The sequence below is a fragment of the Camelus dromedarius genome, chromosome 18, assembly GCF_036321535.1.
Source record: "Camelus dromedarius isolate mCamDro1 chromosome 18, mCamDro1.pat, whole genome shotgun sequence".
NCBI lineage: Eukaryota > Metazoa > Chordata > Mammalia > Artiodactyla > Camelidae > Camelus > Camelus dromedarius.
The window spans coordinates 6,348,662-6,370,609 of record NC_087453.1 but is presented as its reverse complement, the minus strand read 5'-3'; the positions used below and the strand labels follow the sequence as shown (position 1 = coordinate 6,370,609).

General features: G+C 44.0%; 1 protein-coding gene across 2 annotated transcripts in view; it reads left to right on the top strand.

Annotated features, from left to right (window-relative positions):
* The window catches only part of TSHZ2 (teashirt zinc finger homeobox 2), a 411,205-nt gene extending 407,882 nt beyond the window's left edge, over positions 1 to 3,323 (top strand). For both annotated transcript variants that reach the window (XM_031433599.2, XM_010975294.3), the window contains exon 3: positions 1,459 to 3,323. In XM_031433599.2, coding sequence (XP_031289459.1) covers positions 1,459 to 1,460 — 2 coding nt within the window. In that variant the 3' untranslated portion in view covers positions 1,461 to 3,323. The remainder of the gene's footprint in view (positions 1 to 1,458) is intronic.
* Positions 3,324 to 21,948: the final 18,625 nt, after the last annotated feature.

The window sequence follows — 21,948 nt, the reverse complement described above, 5'->3', positions numbered from 1 at the left end:
TTGAAATGAGCACTACTACTAAATAATGTGTAAACAAGGAATGCCACCCAGTTTGGGTTGAAGGTAATTATATGCGTTCCTAAGGTAATCCAAACAGCACGTATCTGATAAAAAAAAAATTCACCCCATTGAGTGCTTTGAAGTAGCACTTCCCCATCACAAGAATGTTGCTATCTTTTTTTAAAATTTTTTATTTGGGGGGGAAGGTAATTAGGTTTATTTATTTAATTAGTTCTTTTAATGGAGGTACTGAGGATTGAACCCAGGACATCCTGCATGCTAAGCATGAGCTCTAACCTCTGAGCTATACCCTCCCCCACAAAATGTTGCTATGTTTTGATTTGCAAATGTAAGCCTACAAAAATATCCCAACATACTGAAAGGCTTTAAACATGAAGATGTTCATCACAGTGTTATGTGTTATTGAATAAAATTGGAAACATATTCAATGTTAACGTCACAAGAATGGTTTAGTAAACTCTGATAATGTAGGTGATGGAATCATCCCCCTGTTTACTATGACGTTTCCAAGTGAAAGAATACAGAGGAAAACATTACACAATGGGCACGTATAACTTTGTAAGCCTAACAAAAATGCATAGGGAAAGAAAATACTAGAAGGTAACACCACAGAATGTAAATAGGAGCTCTCTCTGGACAGTGGGAACATGGGTAAATTTTTTTATTTTTTAATATTCTCCACAGTAGAAAAATCATACTTTTTTTTTTTACTTGTAATTGTGGTAAAACACACATAACATAAAATTTATCATCTTAACCATTTTTAAGTGTACAGTTCAGTGGCACTAAGTATACACACCTTGTTGTGCAACTGTCACCACTACCCATCTCCAGAATTATTTCATCTTGCAGAACAGAAGCTCTATATCCATTAAACAACAATTCCCCATCACCACCACCCTTAGCCTCTGGCAACCCTGATTCTGCTTTATGTCTCTAAGAGTTTGACTACTCTAAAAACCTCATATAAGTGAAGTGTTTATCATTTTATGACTGACTTATTTTCACTTAACATAATATCCTCAAGGTTCATCCATATTGTAGAAGGTGTCAGAATTTCCTTCCGTTTTTAAGGCTGAATAATATTCCATTGTATGGATGTACCACATTTTGTTTATCCACTCATCCCTTGGTGGACATTCGAGTTGCTTCCATTTCTTGGTTATTGTAAGAAATACTGCCATGAATATGGATGCTTGAATATCTCTTCCACACATACATTATATTTCAAAGGTTTTTTTTTTCTCCTAAATTGGCTCCCCCTTTCTATACCCCATCAGCTGATTATATCATACAAATTCTAGACTTCATGAAGACCCACATTAATACCAATGACAGAGTATAGGTGAGAAATTTGACTACCTGGGAGAAATAACCACCTGAACTATTCCTCTGAAAATAATGTATCTTTTTCTGTTGTTCTGATTCCCATTACAGGACAAATGCCTTAGTTTCAACTTTCCAGCCTGGATGCCCTCACCCTGAGCCCTTCCTCGGTGCACTGCCCTGCTCCTGGTGTTGAAACACTCCCGACACCCTGCTCTAAGAGGACTGCCAAAAAAAAAAAAAAATCACCCCAGCCATTCCTCTTCATCCTCATTAACAATTTGGTGATGAAGTATTGACTTCCACTTCTCTGCTTATGGACGATATTAGATTTTCATTGATAAACTGCGACAGGGCTGCCTCATCTCCACAGCCCCATTCTCATTGTCACGAGAAAACAAAGTGCCACTGAAGAAAAATAACAACCGAGAACACTGATGGACTTATTTTGTCAGTTTGCACCGCTTGACAGGAAAGGGCGGGGGAGTGTAAGTCTTCATAGTTTAATGTCCAAGTGGGCTGCACTAGATGTGAGGCTTGGAAGCTTACTTTCCATGGTAATGTCCACTTCCTATTTATAACCCCCCTGGGAACGCTTGTCTGAAGGAAATGTTTCTGTTCAGTGCAACAATTACGGTTGCACCTGGATTGCCCAGTCCTGCCCCTGCACTTGGGAGCCATTCGTCACAGCAAAGTGGAAGAATGATTAAGTTAAACCAGAGCTTGAGCCAAGAAAACCTCTGAACAATGTTCATCTTCTGTGCAAGCTGTTCGAAGTGTTAGGCTTAACCATGTTGCTGCCAATGACATTTTCCCAGGCAGCGGTGGGCATCTTTATTACCACCATTGTTACTTTATTGGTTAAAAAGTATATATATATATATAGTTTTAAGCATGCACCACTGTCATATGAGACCTGCAAACTGGGAGAACTGGGGACACCGGTGAGCTGGAGAATCAGAGAAAGCAAGGAGATGAGATCACTGAAGGGTGGAAAGTGCAGCAGCAGCCTTTCCTGGTAATTTCTTTCTGCAGGACCTGTTGTTTACGGGCTTTGAAACACAGCTTAGCTGTAGAGGCAACAGAAAGCGTGAAACAGGGTGTCCGTTTTAAATGTGTTCCTGCAACTTTTTTCATTAAAACTTCGAGGGCCCAATTTTAATTTGTGGAATATTCCCGTTAATAATGAGATCTAATTAAGACATCCATTAAAAGCCCGTTAAAGTTAATTTAACGTAAAAATTCCAATAGAACTGTATTAGATTTTCTCCATTAAATTAACGTTATGGATTTTTAACGGATGTCTTAATTATACGTTATTATTAACGGGAATGCTGTATTACACAGATTAAAATCAGGTCCTAAGTCAACTTGGAAAAGCTAAGAGCATGCTTTAATATTAAAAACTCTTGCATACCTAGTGCACAGTTTGGAAATGCTGAGGGTAGATCTGTTTACTCTAGTTAAGCATTTTCTATACAACTGAAAGCAACCTATAATAGATAAATCCATCACTGCATTTAAACAATGGATTTCCTCATTCTCAAAGAACAAATAAGTCTGGATTGTGTTGTAAACTGCTACTCAGCTATAGGTGAAATACTTAAACGATTCTAGGCACAACATTAGGAACTAGGTGATTCTGAAACGAAAGGATTCTTTTTTGTCGTTGCTTTAATTACCAAGGTTATCACACTCGAAAATCTTAACACCAACAGAATGAAGCCAAATATTTCCAAATATATCCTCCACACCATTTCTCACGGAGCCTGCCTCTTGGAATGGTTTTGGAAATTTTGACATGATCCCTAAATTCAACATTGGGATTAAAAAAAGAAAAAAAAAAACCTTCTTATTTACCTCCTAGAGAAAGTGTTGCCCTTATGCCACATATAATAGCAAATTGCTTTTTTTATGGCGTGCATAACCTAGATGGGAAAAAATATGGCGCTTCGGGGAAGGAGGGAAAAAGTAAATGAAGTTCCAGGAATGTCATTCTGAAGTAATGAGGCATGGACAGAAAATACACCCCTCACATCATCGGATTGAGATGGCAGTCGAAATAGCTTCATTGAAGTGTCAGCACTCATCCATCAATCAATCACCCACAAGGAAAAATAGCAACAGTACAACGGGGCGGCTTTTATGGGATTTACTCATGGGCATAGGGAATAGCGGCTCAAATGTAGTTCTGACATGAAAAGCAAGGTGCTGATATTATTTTTTATGATGGGAGGATCATAAAGTGAATTGAGAACAGCGAGGTCTGTCTTTGCTTAACCTATTCAACCAGAAATGAATGGCGCTCAACTGGAAAGGAACAGTCTTTGGATGGGTTAAGATTGAAGGGTAGACTCTACTGAGCACTGTCCTTCGACAACGCAATTCTATTAAAGGAAAAATCAATGCATTAGCACTGGGGTTCTGGACGCTGTTAAAAATCGCCTGCTCCGATCCAGGGTTATTAGGTAGTGTTACCTAATTCAGATTCAGTTGAAACCACCCAAAAGCAGATTCTTGAGCTCCTAGTCCAACTGGGGGGAAACAATGTGATTTTCAACTCTGTGGAAATTGTTTCCCTTCTAAGAAAGAAAAAAATAAATCATCTGCTCCAGCATATAATCTATATGGTTTTGTTAGCAATGTCTATGGAGGGGCGGGGTGGGAGGCAAGAGACGAAAATATTGATAAATTTGGTAAGACTCATGAATCGTCGCTTGGTAACGGTAAATGTCACTGCTGAGGGACAGCTGCTAGTGTTCTCCTTAGGAAACTAGATCTGGGCTCTGACTCTGAGATATACACAGCTCTCGGTATATTCCTAGAGACCAGGACTGTCCTCATTTGGCAAGCTCTGTGAGGCTTCTAGAAACTTCTTTCTGGAGGGAAAAACTAACACCAGCTCAGGAGAATGATTTTGTCTGCTTTCATACCATTCTCTTCCTCTCTCTGATTAAGTGTAGTTCAGATAAATTGGAACCTTAGATGGAAAAGAAGATGACATGCAAATATCATGCAAATGACACCCAAGGATCTCCATTCCACCACCAACCCTTGGTATCAGTGAGGGTGAGAGATTGCCTTCCTGCCCTCTCTTCCCTCCTTCTAGCTAAAACCACCAATGAGCTGCAAATTGAAATGTCCACTGAAAAAAATTATATATGAATATTTAAGTTTTATGTATTTGGCCCCATTTTGTAGTTCAGCAAATTTACCAGATATACAGCATGTGACATAGCACTGGGGGCACAAAGCAGAAGAGGGCACACAACTTATTCAGCAGATTTACTCAATGAATAGTGAGCATCTGCTGTCGGCACGACACTGTTCTAGGTGCTACAGGACGCAGCGGGGGACAATTCACACAACATTCTGGTCTGTATGTTTACAGCAGCTCGTAAAGGTGGCTGATCCCAGACACCTGGGCAAAGATCTGACATAGGGTCCAACTCTACTCATGCTATTCGCATTTTATTCCTGTTTTTCAAAATAATAATATTTCAGAATAGAGAACCCGCCTTCTGAAAAGTACACAGGGAGGAAATAGCTTAAAAATAGGTCAAGGCCTAAACGCAGACTGTAATCACAGACTAAATTGGAAAGCCCAGACAGTCCCCACAGAATTTCAGGTCACAGATAGATTTCTTAAATCTCACCCCCAAAAATGTGCCTGCTCGGTGGTGGGGGTCTTTCATAATTAATGTCACAGGCGCAAGCCACTGAATTTAGTCAAAGTGCAGAAAGCAAAGAAAACGAAATGACATACTTAGGAAGCATTTATGTGACTCTGGTTAAGCAGTGAAGAGGTGTGTGTGAGAGAGAGAGAGAGAGAGAGAGAGTGAGTGTGTGTGTGTGTGTGTGTGTGTACATGAATTTCACTGTTATTTTCCAGGGTCTGTAGACAGTGCCACAGTAACAGTCCACGATTTTCTGAAACTTTTCACAGTAAATCCAAAGATTCCAAGGCCTTAAAAGATGCTTGCATTCTGTTTCTTCCCCACTCGTCACTTCCCAGGTTATGTGACTGCATGAAAATCTTTTTCATCGGGTTTCATTTTTCAAGCTTGTTAAATGTTTTTGTTTAAAAAAAAAACATACAAATGTCATATTCTCTGCAACAAAAATATAAATGTGTTGATGAATGCTAAAATAATAATATTATTATTATAAGGAAATATACTGAAGGCTTTAAACACACAAATATATGTAGGTAGTTCTAAAGAGCAATAAAAGTGGTATCGATTTTGAACAGGCATTAGGCAAAAAAAAAAAAATCACAGTGAATTTTGGGTTTATTTTTTCCCCCTGTGAGATGTTAAAATGCTAATTTCATTTTCTCCCTCCCTATATATGGCACTTACTCAAAATAGCCACAAAATCCTTTTAGAGGAAGATGGAGCTGGAGAAAGAGACACAAATTTCCATCCCCCCAGACAGAGAGACACGTTTCCATTGTGGGGACGCATTAAACATTTTGAAACTTGTGTATCATCTTTAGAATTTCTACAGGGGAATTTTACCTCTTCATCCAAAGTAAAAGCCACTTATCTCCTTTGGTTTCCTGTGGCAGATTCAGAGGCAGACGCAGATAGACAAGTTCCAGGCTCTAGCTAATCTTCTTCCAATAGTTATGAACAATGGGCTGAGGGCGTGGGTGTTTCTCAAAAATTATTCATGCACAAGGCAGCCCAAAGTTTCAGGGAAAACTAGAAATGTTTTATGGATTAGAATAGGACTGTTTTAAAATGCTAGTACCAGGTGGAACGTTATTTCTGCAACAGAACTCTGTCCATTTCCTTTGGAAAAATATATTCCAAGTAAAATGGCTCTTCCAAGTAATGGCACCCTAATCTGACACTTCTCAGCATACAAATGATTTTACCAATAGCCATATGATTGTCATTAAGGCCTTTTAAAAAAATGATCTGTTTGAAAAAAGACAGATTAAATACTCACAGCCCTTTGTACAATGTTGATTTGCTTAACACTGCTTTTGGAAGTACAAATAATAACTCTTGCGGGAACCCCCAAGAGAAGTTGAAAAATTCTAGCAAATGCATTACTTAAAAAAATTAATAATTTAAAAAATTAAAAACCCAAACACTCCCTTCAGCCCCTCTAGAAAGTGAATTTCAATGTGTTTACTGAATTATCTTGAACCTGAAACCTACGTTTGGATATCAGTCCCCAGCCAAATACTTATATTTACAGAACTTGAACAATCATACGATCATATCTCAAATGTGAAGACTTTGTACAGTAATATTTTCACATTCTAAATGACCCATATAACATTCAGGAATTATAAATGTGTATGTATATTTTTTTAAATACACAAAGTTAGACCAATCTGCAGAGAAGATGTAAAAACTGTTCCCATTCTGCACGGAGATAAATGCTACGGAAACATTCCAGTTTCGCAATACAATGTTTTGGCTTCCAACACATCAGATGCTAGAATGTGCGATGCAAGTCAAAAAAAAGCTGACATGTGAAACAATTCTCATTTGGCTCAGGGTTCTTAAATGTCATAATATGTCGGGATACAATATACTTTTTGGTCTCTGGTATACTTGGTATCTTTCTAATCCCTTCTGACTTTGTTTCCTAACAGCCAGGCACTGTCAGCATGGATCACAAATTTCCAAACCCGTTTAAAATCAAGAAGGTAGTTGATCACACACAGCCTTCTTAATGGTCAGCCAGGGGGTGAGTGTAGCTCGGTGGTGAGTATACACTTAGCATTTAGGAGGTCCTGGGTTCCATCCCCACCCCCTAAAAAGCATCAGTCTTAATGGCCAACCAGTTCTTACTCTGCAGAGTGGTTCTAAGTTGTTAAGAAATTTGGCATCAACCATGTTTTCGTTATATATTTGTCCCCTCGTCTTAATTCTAGACCATTTTTTTTTTCTTTTAGAAATGGCGGTGGGGGGGGTAGGGCATAGTGAGTTGAGAGAATTACATTCATCCTTTCTCTGAAGGGAAGTGTTTATTTGCCAGCAAAGAAAGGCAAACACATTTTTATATTAGGAAAGCGGACTAGTCATTTTCAAAGAAAAATGACTGCAACCATACCTGTAGAATGTCTCCGTGTGAGCGCGCTAATTTTCTATACCCTGCATGCTGTACAAACTACGTTTGCCTGTATACTAGGAGGGAAAACCAGGCTGTTTCCTTGTGTACAATGCAGCGTGGCCGGCTGGGAAGTCAGCCTTCCACACATTTTTATACTGTACATATTTGTATATAGTAACTATATCGCCATGTATGAACACAGATTTTGTTATATTTGCTTGTTTCTGTTTCCTACAAAACTGGCCCACAATGGGGATTCTTTTGTATAGGAAAAAAAAAATTATGCTTGTCATTTTTTTCCTGATCATTCTCTTTCAATAGCTTATGAAAGAATTAGATCTGAGTTTACAAAGAAATGATAAGAACCAAGTTCGTCTGTCTGCATGAGTCCTATCCAGTTGCTGGATCTGAGGAGGAAGCAACATCCTAATTCAGGGTTTTCCTTTAAAGGCATGCTTTACCCCTTGGGAAAACTGCAAACGCGTCCGTGTACAATTATCCTCTTTGCATTTTATCTAATAGTGCCTGAAAATTTTTTTTAATGTCTTCTTAGAGGAAGAATTCATAATTGTCAAAATTTGAAACATTAGCTTAATTTTGTTTTTATGACCTCGCGATTCTTTTCCTTATTTATTCGGTCGCTGTTGTAATGGGGCCCCAGGCCATTCCTGACATCGGCGTGTTCTTCTTCGGCATTAAGGATGTTTTTAAAATTACAGAAATTATTGAGCCAACAGGCTGTTTTAATCAAAACCATGTTTCACTTGTTTTTGATGATTATAAATTGTCCTTGCAATGAAAAAAAAAATTCTTTTTCTGCTAGGAAAATTATACCACCCTGTGGCCAAACAGATTCATCACAGATAGCCATTTGTGCCCACGTCTCTGGGATCTAGAAAATTCTCCCCTTGGCTGGCCACACTTCCTTTTACTCCTGACCATCCGGAATGCTAGTACTCAATGCAGTCACTATTTGCAAATTTCCAAAGGCTCAGCCGTGTTGTCACTGCCCAAAGACACCCAATCCCACTGGAAATGATGGTTTTCCAGCTTGGGGGGAATAAAAATGCAGGGATTTTCAGAAAAGGTGCTCCTGCTTCTGTCCCCTGGCGCCACCCCCCTGTCATCCCTCCTCATTACAAACAATCTGGTGTTGATGTTCCATACAGCTTAAATCAGGTCGAAAGAAACATTTGGAGCAGCCCCTTGCTGAATAAAAATGACTTTGTTTGGGTGCTCTCAAGATGTATGTGTGTGTGATGCCGCAGTGTTGAAATTATCTCTCGAAGGAGAGCATTTTTTTTAATACAATTTTACCACTAGAAATAAATTCTGATGGTGGAGGTGAAGAAAACCCTTAAATTATATCACGAAGCCATTATTTTTTACCTCTAAAGAGTTGTGTTTTTTTTTTTAAGGAAAAATCATTCTACTTTGAGAACTGTAATTAAAGCCCTAAATAACAGACCTACTTCTTTTAGCCATTGTGAAAAAATAATAAAACGCCATACTCGCCAAGGTTATACGGAGCGCCCATTTCCATCAAAAAGGTTTCTATAGGTGTATTATTTACATCTTTAAACATGATAACTCTTTCCTTTGTGATGAAAAAAAAAAAATCTCTCCCCAACTCCAACTCAGCAGTTATTGGAAATAGACTGTTCTCATCTGAAACCTTATCGTAATTTGCATCAGGAAACCCAACTGCCGACATTAAGGACCTGGGTGTGTTCAATTACGATTTTGCTGGAGGCTGTCCCTCATTTTAATGCTGCAGACATTGAACCACCTTTCTGAAACCAGCTGATACAGTCTAGCCTAGACAGGCCTCTAAACACCATTAGCTTTGCAAATGGTTTCATTTCAGTCAACGCCGACTTCCGCTTTGGCCAATTGAAACACGAAAATTAAAGGAAAGAAGAAGAAAGAAGAAGAAACACAGATGCACTTAAAACATGAAAAGAATTATTTATATGATAAAAATATATTTAGATTTTCAAAGCACAAGACTGACTAGAAGTGCTCTTTTTATGCTTTCTGAAGATGTTACTGTTAAATGTCTTTCTACATCAGGCTTAATAAATCTGTAATGACATTTGATGGATTGATTTCTGCCTATGTGTGTTCTTTAAAGGCAGAAGAGGAGAGAGGCAAGGGAGCGGGGGTGGAGGGAGTGGAGAAACAGCTCTGACCCCCAGGGAGGCCAAGCGAGGAAATTATCGGTGGGGCTCTCCGTTGCTCAGACCTACTGACCCACTTCCGGCATCTACCCTCATCTCCAGCGGATTTTTCTTACTTTTTAAAAATTTTGTTTTATTTTTTGACAAATGCCAGCAGCCTTACTCCGTTTCTGGGCTGCCTCTGCATGCTCTCAAATCCAGTCAGCTTGTGCCTGAGTATTTTATGATGTGATCTCAACAGAGGCGGTGGGCGGCTGGCTCACAAATTCAAGGATGCAACGCAGAGGGCAGACGTGACTGAGCTGGCCCGGCCCTCTCCACCTCAGAGCGATGGCCCTGCTTAACACTCAGTTTCCCTACCTCCTCCCCTCCACTGCCCTTCACGTCCTGGGAGAATCAGACCATGTTTCACATGCAGGCTGCCCCAGCAGACTGCCAATGCCCGGCCGGCAGTGATTTCTTATCCGTGCACGGCCCGCTCACAGCTTCCGCGCCGCACGGCTGCATGAGACCTGTAACTCGCTCATTTAGGACGGCTCTGGTGTCACCTGTCAGCTCCACTTCGTCGCCATGGCACCATGTCTAAGCCATAAAATAGGAGATGTCAGGCTGGAGGAAGCGAGCTGGGTGAGGAAAGGGGAGGCAGTGCTGGGATAAGCAGTTTGAACCAAACCAAAAAGCCCTTGGTCTTCATTCACTTAGTGACTATTTTTTGAGCACCCAGTGTGTGCCGGGTCTGAGGGTTGCACTGGTAAGTCAGTGTGATGACGGCTGTGGGAGCAATGTCTTGACTCCCACTGAGTTAAAAATACGGGCTCTGCCGTGTGTTATCCCTGTGGTCTAAGGTACGATTAAAGGAAGAAGAGAACATTATAAAAGGAAGTGTGTAACTGTAGGAACGCAGAGGTGGTGCCCTACCAACCTGAAAAGTCACGGAAAGCCACAGGAGGATTCCTGAAGGAAGTGATGTTGAAGATAAAGCTGATGTCTCAAAGGAGCATTAGAAGAACCAACAGTACACAAGAACACATCCCTTCACTGCTCCCTTCCTCCCACCTAATCCATCAACAAGTCTTGTTGCTTCTAACTTCAAAATACAGCTCACCTCTGTCCACTTTATATTTCTCCTAGACGTCCTTGGTGGCCTTCTAACTGGTCCTGAAGCCCTCCAACCACAGATCCATTCTCCACACAGCAGCTGGAGTGAGCTTTTAATAAAGTAAATCAGATCATGCCATGTTGTTCTGCAAGACCAAAGGTAGGCACACATTTTCCTTGAAGGGTCAGGTAGTAAATATGTTCAGCTTTGTGGGCCATCTGGTTTCTGACCCAACAACTCATTGTAGTGAAAGTCAGCCACAGACAACAGTAAACAAGTGGGCATGACTGTGTTCCAATAAAACTGTATTTACAAAAACAAGCAACCGCTTAGGTTGGGCACGTGGGCCACAGTTTTCTGACCCCTCCTTAAGATCCTCCAACACTCAGGTTTCCATTTGTCTTAGACTGATTTGCTGTGGAAACAGGCCTGGAGGTGAGAATGGAAGGACAAGCAGCTTACTAGGGAGGTGACTCCAAGAAACACAACAGGGAAACAGGGAAGGGAAGCGGGAGAGGGGAGGATGCCAATAAAAGGGCTTTAAGAAGAGTGACCACCCCAGACAATGGGGCCCAACCCCACTGGGGACTCTGGGAGACAGGGCCGAACAGGGGCGAACATGCTCCGGTTTTTCTGCCTGCTGAGTAGGGAGCTGGGGTATTTATCCACCACCTCTGCTCAGTTATTAGCGAACAGCTGCTACCGGGGTGGGGTACCTGCCCAAAGGTCAGGAGAGGTAGGCATCAGTGGCCAGAGAACGTCCAAGGCCCAGAGTCTCAGGTGCTTAGAGCTGGAAACAGAGATGAATGACGTGCAGGGAAAGGACTGATGCCAAGGGACGTGAGCAGGGCTCCTATGGCAACCCCACCTCACTTAGAATAACCAAACTCCTCCCCAGACCTGCCTGGTCTGTGTCCTGCCTGCTTCCCTGACCTCAGCTGCTCCTTGCACACCCAGCTCCAGCTGCACTGCCCTTCGACAGTTCCCAAGAGATGCCACGCTGTTGCCTCTGGCAGGAGGGTGTCATCCTGCTGGCCTTTCCATCTCCGGCAGCTCAGCTTTGAGGTCACTTCCTCTGAAAGGTGCTCGCTGAGCCCCAATCTGGAGCCTCTCATTTCCCCCCAGGGCCCTGATCAGGAGCTGCCGTTCTTTGTTCATTTCTGTATCGTCGGTTCCCGCGCAGGCCCCATGCCAGGGCGGAAACTAACGTGCATCTGGTCTGTGCACTCCCAGGCTGAGATGGAGGACCTGGCGTGTAGTCGGCATCCAACAAATATCTCTTAAATCAGCAGATGCCATTTTCCTGGAGACATGGGAACTCCCCAGCCACTCTCTCTGAAGTGCTCCCTGCCTCACCCCTGCCTGCCTTGGTGTCAGGGAGGAACCAGGGGAGGAAGAAGTCAGGAACTGGAGACGCTGCACCAGCAGGACCCAAGCCGAGAGCCCAAGAGAGTGTGTTTGCTCTAAAGCCAGCGGACTCAAGGTGGACCCTCAGAAGTCCAAGTGCAGAGGCCAGACACAGACAAGCCCTGAGGAGACCAAGACACTGCTCCCAACATAAGAGGATCAGTCGTATTCAACAAACTGAACATTTAAAAACACTACAGTAGTATAGAAGTTTTTACAAAGTGTATGTATCCCCTTCACAAAATTAAAGAGTAAGCAAAGATGATAAATAGAGTGTGTACATTATCTACATATAATAAAGGACTATCCTTATTAGGTATGAAAATGTACTATAAAGTTAAGATAATTTTACATGCTGAACTGGCATAAGAGTGAACAAAAAACTCAATACAAAACAAAATAATGCCCAGGAATATATTAAATGTTTAAAAGAATTTAGCATTTATAAAAGTAGAATTTTAAATCTGTAGAGGAAAAGTGCATTAATAACCAATAAAGTAGTGCTCAGATGATGGGTAAATTTTCCAGGAAGAAAAGTAAGTTAAATATCTTACATTATATGTTAAATTATATTTCAGATGAATTAAAGAATTAAATCTAGAAATGAAAATGTGAAACAACTAGAGGAAAATATAAGTCAATGATTACCTGATAAGAGGTAGTGAAGTTTTTTCGGGTATAAATACTAAGGAAGAAATCAGAGGAACTAAAATTCCAGGAATCAAAACAAAACAAAAAACAAAAAACAAAAAAAACCCCACCATAAATATAATGAAAAGTCACAAATTGGGGGGAATTATATTAATATATGATTAATGGTGACCAGCATAATTAATGAAGTCGTGTTTATGTATCTCTAAGAAAAATAGATAAATATTCAAATAGAAAAAGTTGGCAAAGTTCATGAACCAACAGCATGTATATAAAGAAATTCAAATGCTTAATGAACATTTAAGACAATATCAAGTGACAGTAGTAACCAAGGAGACATATATTAAAGCAAGGAAAAGTTATTTTCACTTATCAAATTGACAAAAATAAAACACAACATTTCCGTTATTGGAGAGGGCTCAGGGAAGAGATATTCACACACACGGCTTCCGGGAGCAAAAATAAATAGGAACGTTCCAGAAAACGACTCAGTAGTATTGATCAGTTTCTCTCCAATGGGCATGCCCGTGGTTGGATTAAGTACTCTTCTGGAGAATTTCCCCAGAAAATAATTAAAGATACTCACTGAGGTGTATTGAATAAAAATGTCCAGTCATAACCACTGTTACAATTGTGAAGAACTGGAAAGAACCTAAGTTCTAAAATAGGAGATGGGTTAGATGAATTATGCCACCCCAGTGTGGTAGAATAACACACAATCATGAAATGTGTGTGCTTAAGAAACAGCCTCCAGCTGGTTTAGCAGGTAAGCTTGCAAGTCACCAGTCCGTCCCAACAGTAAGTGAAAAGTCTGAACAGACTGAAAAATCAACAGTTCTTGGATCCAGAAGACAGGGAAGGACGTAGAGCAGACCACTCCCCCCCAAACTAGAGAGACAGGCAAGACAAGAGGCCCAAGGGCGAGGGGACCCGGGAGCACGCTCCTCTCCCGCAGCCGGATCAGAGAAAAATCTCCTTGGACTTCCCACAGTGGGAGGGGCAAGGGAACCATTTTAAAACACACCCGGGCATCCCGCTCTTAACAAGGCCTGCCCTCGGGAAGAACTAGCTCACCAGAGCCTAGCTGATCCCGGGAAGGGAAACACCAGTTCCATCCAGCCTGTTCGGCCCTCCTGTCTCACCCAAGGAAGGAGGAGACACTCAAGAAACTCTTGTGAAGGTCACCGTTCTAGGCACAGGCTCAGTAAAAGACGAGACGTGATCCGAAGGCGTCCCTCCCCCCACTCCTCGCCGCTGCGTTGCTAAAGCCCTATGTACAGCAGTTGCGTTTACCTAGTGCATCAAATCCAAGCCCACCAAAAAGGTAAAAAATACATATAATTCGAAGAGACAGAGCTAGCACCAGAACCAGATATGGAATTTAAAACGCTTATGATTAATATGCTAAGAGCTCTAATGGATAAACTAGACAGCACACAAGAACGATGGGCCACAGGAGCAGAGAGACAGAATTCTTAAGAAAGAACCAAAAAGAAATGCTAAAGATTAAAAAAGAAAGAAAAGTAACAGAACAGAAATGAAGAGTGATGGCCTTTTTAGCAGACAGGATATGGCTGAGGAAAGACTCTCTGAGCTAGAAGATACATAAGAAAATCCTCAAAAACTGAAAAGCAAAGAGAATAAAGCCTGGGGGGAAGAAAAAAACCAGAACAGGCTATTTGAGGGCTGTGGGGCGGCTGCAAAAGGTTAACGTGTAATGGAGACACCAGAGAACAAGAAAGAGCAAGGAACCGAGGAAGTATGTGAAACAATAATGACTGAGCATGTCCCCCGAATTACTGTCAGACACCAAACCACAGATCCAAGAAGAGGACAGATGTCAGAAACAAAAGCAAAACTAGGCATCCACCTGCAGACTACAGACCATCAAAGATTCAAAAAAGATACTAAAAGAAGCGAAAGGGAAAAAGCACCTTACCTAGCACTTTACCTGCGGAGGAACAAAGATAAAAATCACGTCCAACTTCCCCTCAAGAAACCATGCAAGCAGGAAGGGAGCGGAGCGAAATATTTAAAGTATTGAGAGACTAAGAAATCAGCCATGAGAAATTATCCTTCAAAAGTCAAAGAAAAATAAAGACTTGCTCAGACAAACAAAAATTGAGGAAATTTGTTGCCGGAAGACTTGCCTTGCAAGAGAGGCTAAAAGAAGCTCTTTAAAGAGAAGAAAAAAAAAAGATTTTTTTAACTTGAGAAATTAGAAAGTTTTAAATTTAAAAAGAAAAGAAAAAAATAAATCAGAAACTGGATCTAGACTAAGAAAGAGAAGTATCAGAGAAGAAATAAGTGAAGGTAAAATTAAAATATTTACTTTTCTTATTCTTAAATTTATCTAGCAGATAACAGCTTGTTCAAAACCATGCTGCCCGTCGTGTACATGTCTGCGTCCTGCTCGCGGAGTGAGATCAGTGAAGGCGGTGACACAGGCATGGGAGGGGGAGAGATGATGGCCATTATTAGAAGTTCCTCGCACTACCCTTGAAGTGCTACACTGTTATTTGAAAGCAGACTTGAGCGGGGAGATGGTATAGTTCAGTGGTAGAGCGTGTGCCTAGCATGCAGGAGGTCCTGGGTTCGATCCCCAGTAAATAAGTAAACAAACATAATTACCTCCCAACAAACAAACAAAATCCCCAGTCTAAGTAAATTTGGCTTTTATTTGTTTTTTAAAAAAAACCACGTAATGATCTCTGGGCCTAAGTTTGTGGTCTGAGCAAGGCCAGCAGCGCTGCAGGATGAGAAACAGGAGACACTGCACCACAGACGCAAACCTGACAGCCAGGTTATCCCGTCCCCTCTTGGTCTGTTTCCCAGACTCCAGAACTTAGCTCCTCCTGTCCCAGCGGAAATGGAAAGAATTTGGGCAGACACACGATGTTCTGATATGTAAAAGCAAGTTGCCCACACCCACAGCCACTCCTGCCCCCCCTCACCCCTGGATTGATTCCTTTTACCAGCTCCCTGCGGCCCCGGACACAGTCCAACAGCTTCAGCCGGCCTGAGCCCCTGCCCCGCCGGCTCCTGCGGTCCCAGGACGCGCACCTCCTCCAGCACTGCCACCCTGCAGCCGAGCGGGCTCCGCCCTGTTCCAGCCCTGGCCTCTGCACGTGCTGTGACCTGCCTCCTCTGACCCGCAGGCCACGGACAGCCCCTGCAGTGGCGCTGACCGATGCCGCCCGCTGATCCGCTGTCCCCAACGGGCCCCTGCACCACACCCAGGCCACGGCGCTCAGTGAGGCTGGGACCAATCCCGGGCACTCAGGGTCTCCTTCCCTGTGCTCCCGGATAGAGTCTTCACCGCATTCGAGGGAGGAAAAGAACGTGGTGCCCAGGGGAGAGGTGAAGACACAGCGACCCAGAGGGTTAAACCACGCCCCCGAGATCACACGCCATGTGAAGTGACACCCAGGCCTGATCTCAGATCCTGGACTCAGACTGTAGCTCACCGTCCCCTGGGCTGGCTTCTGTTCCTTTGCCTTCTTCTAGCAGACTGAGGGAAAACAGAATATAACATGAATAGAATAGAACAGAATAGAATAGAATAGAGAGGAGAATAATACAATACAATATATAGTGCACACACAATGTATAGCACACACATAATGTATGGCGCACACACAGTGTATAGCAAACAGCTGACTCTTGAACAACACAGGGTTTGGGCCACAGGCCCTCCGTATCCGTGATTCTTCTTTCGTGGCTTCACCCAACCACGGATGGTGTCGTACTGTACTATTTACTGTTGAAAAACATCTGTGTGTAAGTGGACCCACAGAGTTCACACCTGTGTTGTTCAAGGGTCAACAGTACATTGTGTTAAAAATACTAAACTATCTTAAACATGGTTTATATGATGCACAATAATGCTTAACCATTTTTGAGCACTTAGTCTGTATTATTAACAGAAATTACCTTTCTTAATCTTTACCATTGCCCTAAAATATGTATTCCCAACTCCCGACTGGGGGAAAATCGGTTCTTGGGGGGTGAAAAATCTTAGCTGTTAACAATGCTTTGTGGTCCTCCACAAAGTACAAAAACGGATGAGCTATATACCTGTAGCATCACAGTTTCTCGGGAAGGGAGACAAGTGGGGGGCATTCTAAAAATGTTCCTCAACGTGGCGATTTTTTCAAAAGGTTGAGTCACACGGCCCTAAGATGTAAATTCCTCATTAAGCCCCTGGTGCGGGCCCAGAGAGGGGTGGTGACGTGCCCAGAGTCACACAGCTCGTAATTTGTACAGCAAGACTTCAGGCCTACGTCTGTCTAATGCCAAATGCCACTCCTTCCGGGACTCCTGAAACCTGGACATTAAGTGCGCGCTCGCAGGAGAAAGATCCGGAATCCCGCCGCTCAGAGTGTGGTCCTCACACCAGCCGCTGCAGCATCACCGGGGAGCCTGTTGGAAATGTGGAAATGCAGACCCTTGGCCCCGCAGGTTCATAAGCCAAGGGAGCTGGGACGCCCATGCCCCAGGTGAGCGACCCTCATCCACCTGGGGCAGCAGAGCATCAAAGACACCTACACTTGCCCCCGCACCTGGGGGCCCATCCCCAGTCGGAAATTCCCGTGTCAGACTAATTATACTTAAGGGTGTTCTGTGACTTGCTGTATTCCCAGGAAAAGAAAGAAAAATGAAGTTCTCTTTCAGGTTTTCAGGGTAGATAATGTCAAATATTTACAGAGCAAACATCATTCTAGAGGCGCGCCGTTCTCTTCCTGCTGATTAGGGGGCTGTCAATCATGCCTCGGAGAGAGGGCCTGTCAGCTCTTCTCAACAGAAGCCACCTGTCATCTCGGCTGAACTCTGTGCGCCTGCCACGCTGGGGGCGCGGGGAGAGGCTCTGCAGGCAGGTCCTGGGAGGAGGGGGCCCCGGGGCTGCGGGAGACCCACCTTTGTGGGATGGGATGGCTGGAGGCTGGCCGTTCACTGAAGTTGCTGATGGAAGGTGGGAGGGAGGCCTCTGGTGCAGAGGAGACCGGCGCTCTCTCGGAAACTAGAGTTTTTCAAACCCAAGCAGGCCTCAGAGCCGCCTGCAGAGTTCGACAGAACACAGGCCTGCCCCCAGCTTCGAGAGTCTGGGAATGGGGGCCTGAGGATTTGCATGTCAACCCAGCTCCCAGCTGTTCTGAGGACCAGACTTTGAAAATCAGGTCTGAACCCTTGCTGTCCCAGGTGTGGGCCTCAGACCAGCCGCTCTGGTGTCACACAGGAGCTTGGCTGAAATGCAGAATCTGGGCGCCCAACCCCCAGCGACGGAGCAGAACCTGCATCTCAGCCGGATCTGCCAGTGGTAACCCTCAGGCTCAACTTTGAGCAGTCCTGGTCTGTGCCTAGTTTGTACAACCGAATCATCTGGAACAGCTCCTAAATGCAGATTCCTGGGACTGATTCTGGATTTAAAGAACCAGTGCATTTGAGAAGCAGGGCCAAGGAAATTGTATTTTTTAGGTACCCAGGAGCAGGCTCGTGGCGTCAGCAGCGCTGGTCTAAACGGTGCCGTGCCAGCTATCGGGGTGATGCTCTTTACCTGCCGCCCCAGCGGATCTTCATCTAGTCACGTGGAAACAGTGTACATGTCCGATGACGCTGCGCCCTGGGGTACACTGGGCAACACCCCAGAGCACTCAAGTGCTAGGTGTATATGTGTGGATATACACACGCTTACCCATCATTTCAATCCTCTTCTATCCACTGCGCGGAGCTCTTGCCCAGCCTCACTGGAGACCATCCGGATCAACTGTTGAGTGTTTCTTCCGAGCTCCTGCCAGTCACTTGGTTTGAACCTCCTCATTTAACCTTCACAACAACCCCACGCGGGTGAGGTCACCCTCCCCACTCTACAGATGAGAAATCTGGGCTCTGGGGAGGGAAGGGGAGCCGCCCACGGTCACAGAGCTGGCAGGCTGGAGCAGTGGTGTTGGAGGCCCTGCCTGACTGCTGCTGGAGGCCCCCAGCCCAGGGTCCCCGCCCTCCCAAGACCGAGGTTCAAGTGCAAGGGGCTCTGTGAGATACCAGATCCTGTGACAACATTCAGAGGCACAAAGATGTCTGAGGTTTGACATTGGCCCTCAAAGTTTCTCTCTAGATGAACAGATCACTTCAATATAATCACTTATTATCATATGTAAGTCCTAAGACCGAGGTGTGCTGAGTGCGCTGAGCAGAGGGGAGGGGCGGCCCCAGGCTTCGTGGAAACCCCTTTGCTTTCGTGCATCTCTCCTGCCCCCTCCGCCTCTCATTCTGACTCCCGACCTCACTTTCCCTCTCACCACCTAATTGAAGCAGCCCGTGTAATCCTTTCAAAACATAAAGAATCGGATCACATCAACCTCTGCTCAAAACCCTTGGTGGCCTTCATCTCACTCAGAGTAAAATCCGAAGACCGTACCAAGGCTGCCTGAGCCATCCTCCTCTGCTGCCTCCCCTCCCCCCACACCCACCTCTCCTCCCCCGCCTTTCCTCCCTCACACCCAGGTCTTCCCACCACAGGGCCTTTGCACTGGCAGTGCTCGTTGCCCAGAACATTCTTTCCCCAGGACATGCCTGTTCCCAGACTTCATTCCCATTTCTGCTTAAATGACAGCTTGTCAGTGATGCCTTCCCCTGTTCTCCCCTTAACCCATTTTCCATGTTTCTTCATAGGACATCTCACCACCGGATGTGATATTATATTGTTATTTGTTTACATTGATGACAGTTCGGCCCTCATGCCAGAAGACACTGGGTAATCTCCAGAGACATTTTTGATGGTCAGGACTGGGGAGTGTTGCTACCGGCATCTGATGGATGGAGGTCAAGGATGCTGCTAACCACCCTGCAGTGCACAGGACAGCCCCCCACGGAGAATGGCCCAGCCTCAGGTGTCAACAGCGCCGAGGCTGAGAACCGTGGTTCACATGTTGGTTGTCTCCGTGCAGGAAGGGACGGTGCTTGCCACATTGTGGATGCTCAAGAGTATTTGTTGGGTGGTTGGACTGATGGATGGACGGATGGATGGATGAACATTGGTGGTTCAGTCTGAGAGCTCATCCCTCACCTCCTTGCCCCCAGTTTCATCCATTCTTCAGATCTCTAGTTATATGGTCCTTCTCTGATCCACACACACACACACGCACGTACGCACGCGCATACGCACTCAGTGAGCTCCTCCTGGATGAACCTTCTGACCGCGCTGCTACTTTCCCTGGTAGCACTCATCCGGAAGGTGATGATTATCCGTTTGGATGTCTGCCCCACGCAGCCTCCCCTGCTCAAGTGTAAATTCCTTGAGAAGAGGGCAGTGTCTGCCTTTTCACCAATTAATCCCCCAAAGGCCCAGCACAGTAACCACTCTCTACATTTGTTGAAGAAATGAAGATAATTTAGGGAAAAGAGCTTTGAGGTATGGCAGTAAATATATCTGTTGAACACACGAGTTTGTGGAAGGATTATTTATTGAAATATTAATTTGTCTTGTTCATCCTGGTTACAGAGAATGGCAGAAGGCACTTCCGGTGTCCCAGGCTCTGAAGGCAGCCTGGCCTCCGTGTCTTGGGTATTTAGCTGTGTCGCTGCTGGTTGTTGGGTTGCACCGTGGCCTTAACAGAAAACACACTGAAGTTCTGACCCCTCAGTCCTTGTAAATGTGATCTTACTTAGCAAGAGGGTCTTTGCCAGCGCACTCAAGGTAAGATGAGGTCATTCAGTGGACCCTAATCCAGTATGGCTGGGACCGTTATTAAAAAAGGGAAATTTGGACACAGAGACAGACAAACACAAAGAGAAGATTATGTGAGGAGACACAGAAAGAAGGTGGTCATCTATCAACCAAGGAACACCTGAGGCTACCCGAAGCCAGGAGAAAGGGCATGAACAGACCTTCCCTAGTGCCTCCAGAGGGAGGGTTGACCTGCTGGCATTCTGAGGTTGGACCTCTGGCCTCCAGCACCATGAGAAAATAAATGTCTGTGGTTCTAAACCACCCAGTTTCTGGTACTTTGTTATGGCAGCCCTCGCAAACCAATACACCACGTAAAGGTAGGATGTATTTGCCCAATTTAGAAGAATAATGAATTATAGACCTCAAACCCAACTGCTGGAAAGCACATGCCCACCTGCTCAAACAGACAGATGGATGGGTGGGTGGATGGGTAGGTGGATGGATGGATGGATGGATGGATGGGTGGAAGGGTGGATGGATTTGAATCTATGAGACATGCCCACCAGCCCTATCCTCTCATCTGCCCAACAACCCTTAATAGCAAGGTCATGATAACATCAAACTCCCTATTTCAGTTGCGTTTCTTGGTTTCCTCTGCCTGAAGCAGAATGGCAAGAGCGGATGAGTGTATGCGAGTGAGTGCATGTGTGCGTGCACATCTTGTTTTTTGCATTTATTGGCTTTCTTAGGGATTCTGAAATTAACCAGGCCTGCTAAGGGACATTAGTAAATATTTGGTCATAAAATATCTTCAGAGAACCATTTTCTGAGTTAACCACACCTGATAAAATCCTCTTGCATCACTGAAAGCCTTGTCTGGCTGTCAGGCAATGAGATCGTTTTATTGAAAAGCCTCATGATGTAGTGAACAAAAGCTTAGGAAATAAACTCTAATCCCCAAAGGAACACTCGCTACAACTCTGCTCACACTAAAATATTCAATTTATGGCCGATATTGAATCCTATGTCTATAATTTACTGCCCTAACTACAAGGGAGTTTTTTTTTTTAATACAAACCAATTTCAATATATTTTACTATTTTCCTTGCCTCTGTTAAAGCAGAAATAACAAATGTAGCTGAAAGATCAGGAGAGAAATGCAGCAGACACTTCCAGGAATGCGTCTTCCAATCACCCGGCTTTCATCAGACTCGGAGTACCCAGGACTGTGTTGGATGCCCTGGGCACCCACAGGGGCAGGCTTGTTTTTAGCTGGCTTCCCGGATAATTCTGATAAACGCCAAGGACAATAGCCCTTAGGAAAACTACAAAGTGCTTATTCAATAAATATTTATAGGGCACCAACTATGCACAAGAATCATTCTAGGTGCTGGGGACACGACGGTCAACAAACTAGACAACAAAGTCCCTTTCTTTAAGGAGCTGTCGTTTTAGAAGAGAGAGAAAGTAAACAGATAAGTGAACATACACACTCTAGGGGCTGCTCAGGAGTCAGGAAAGTC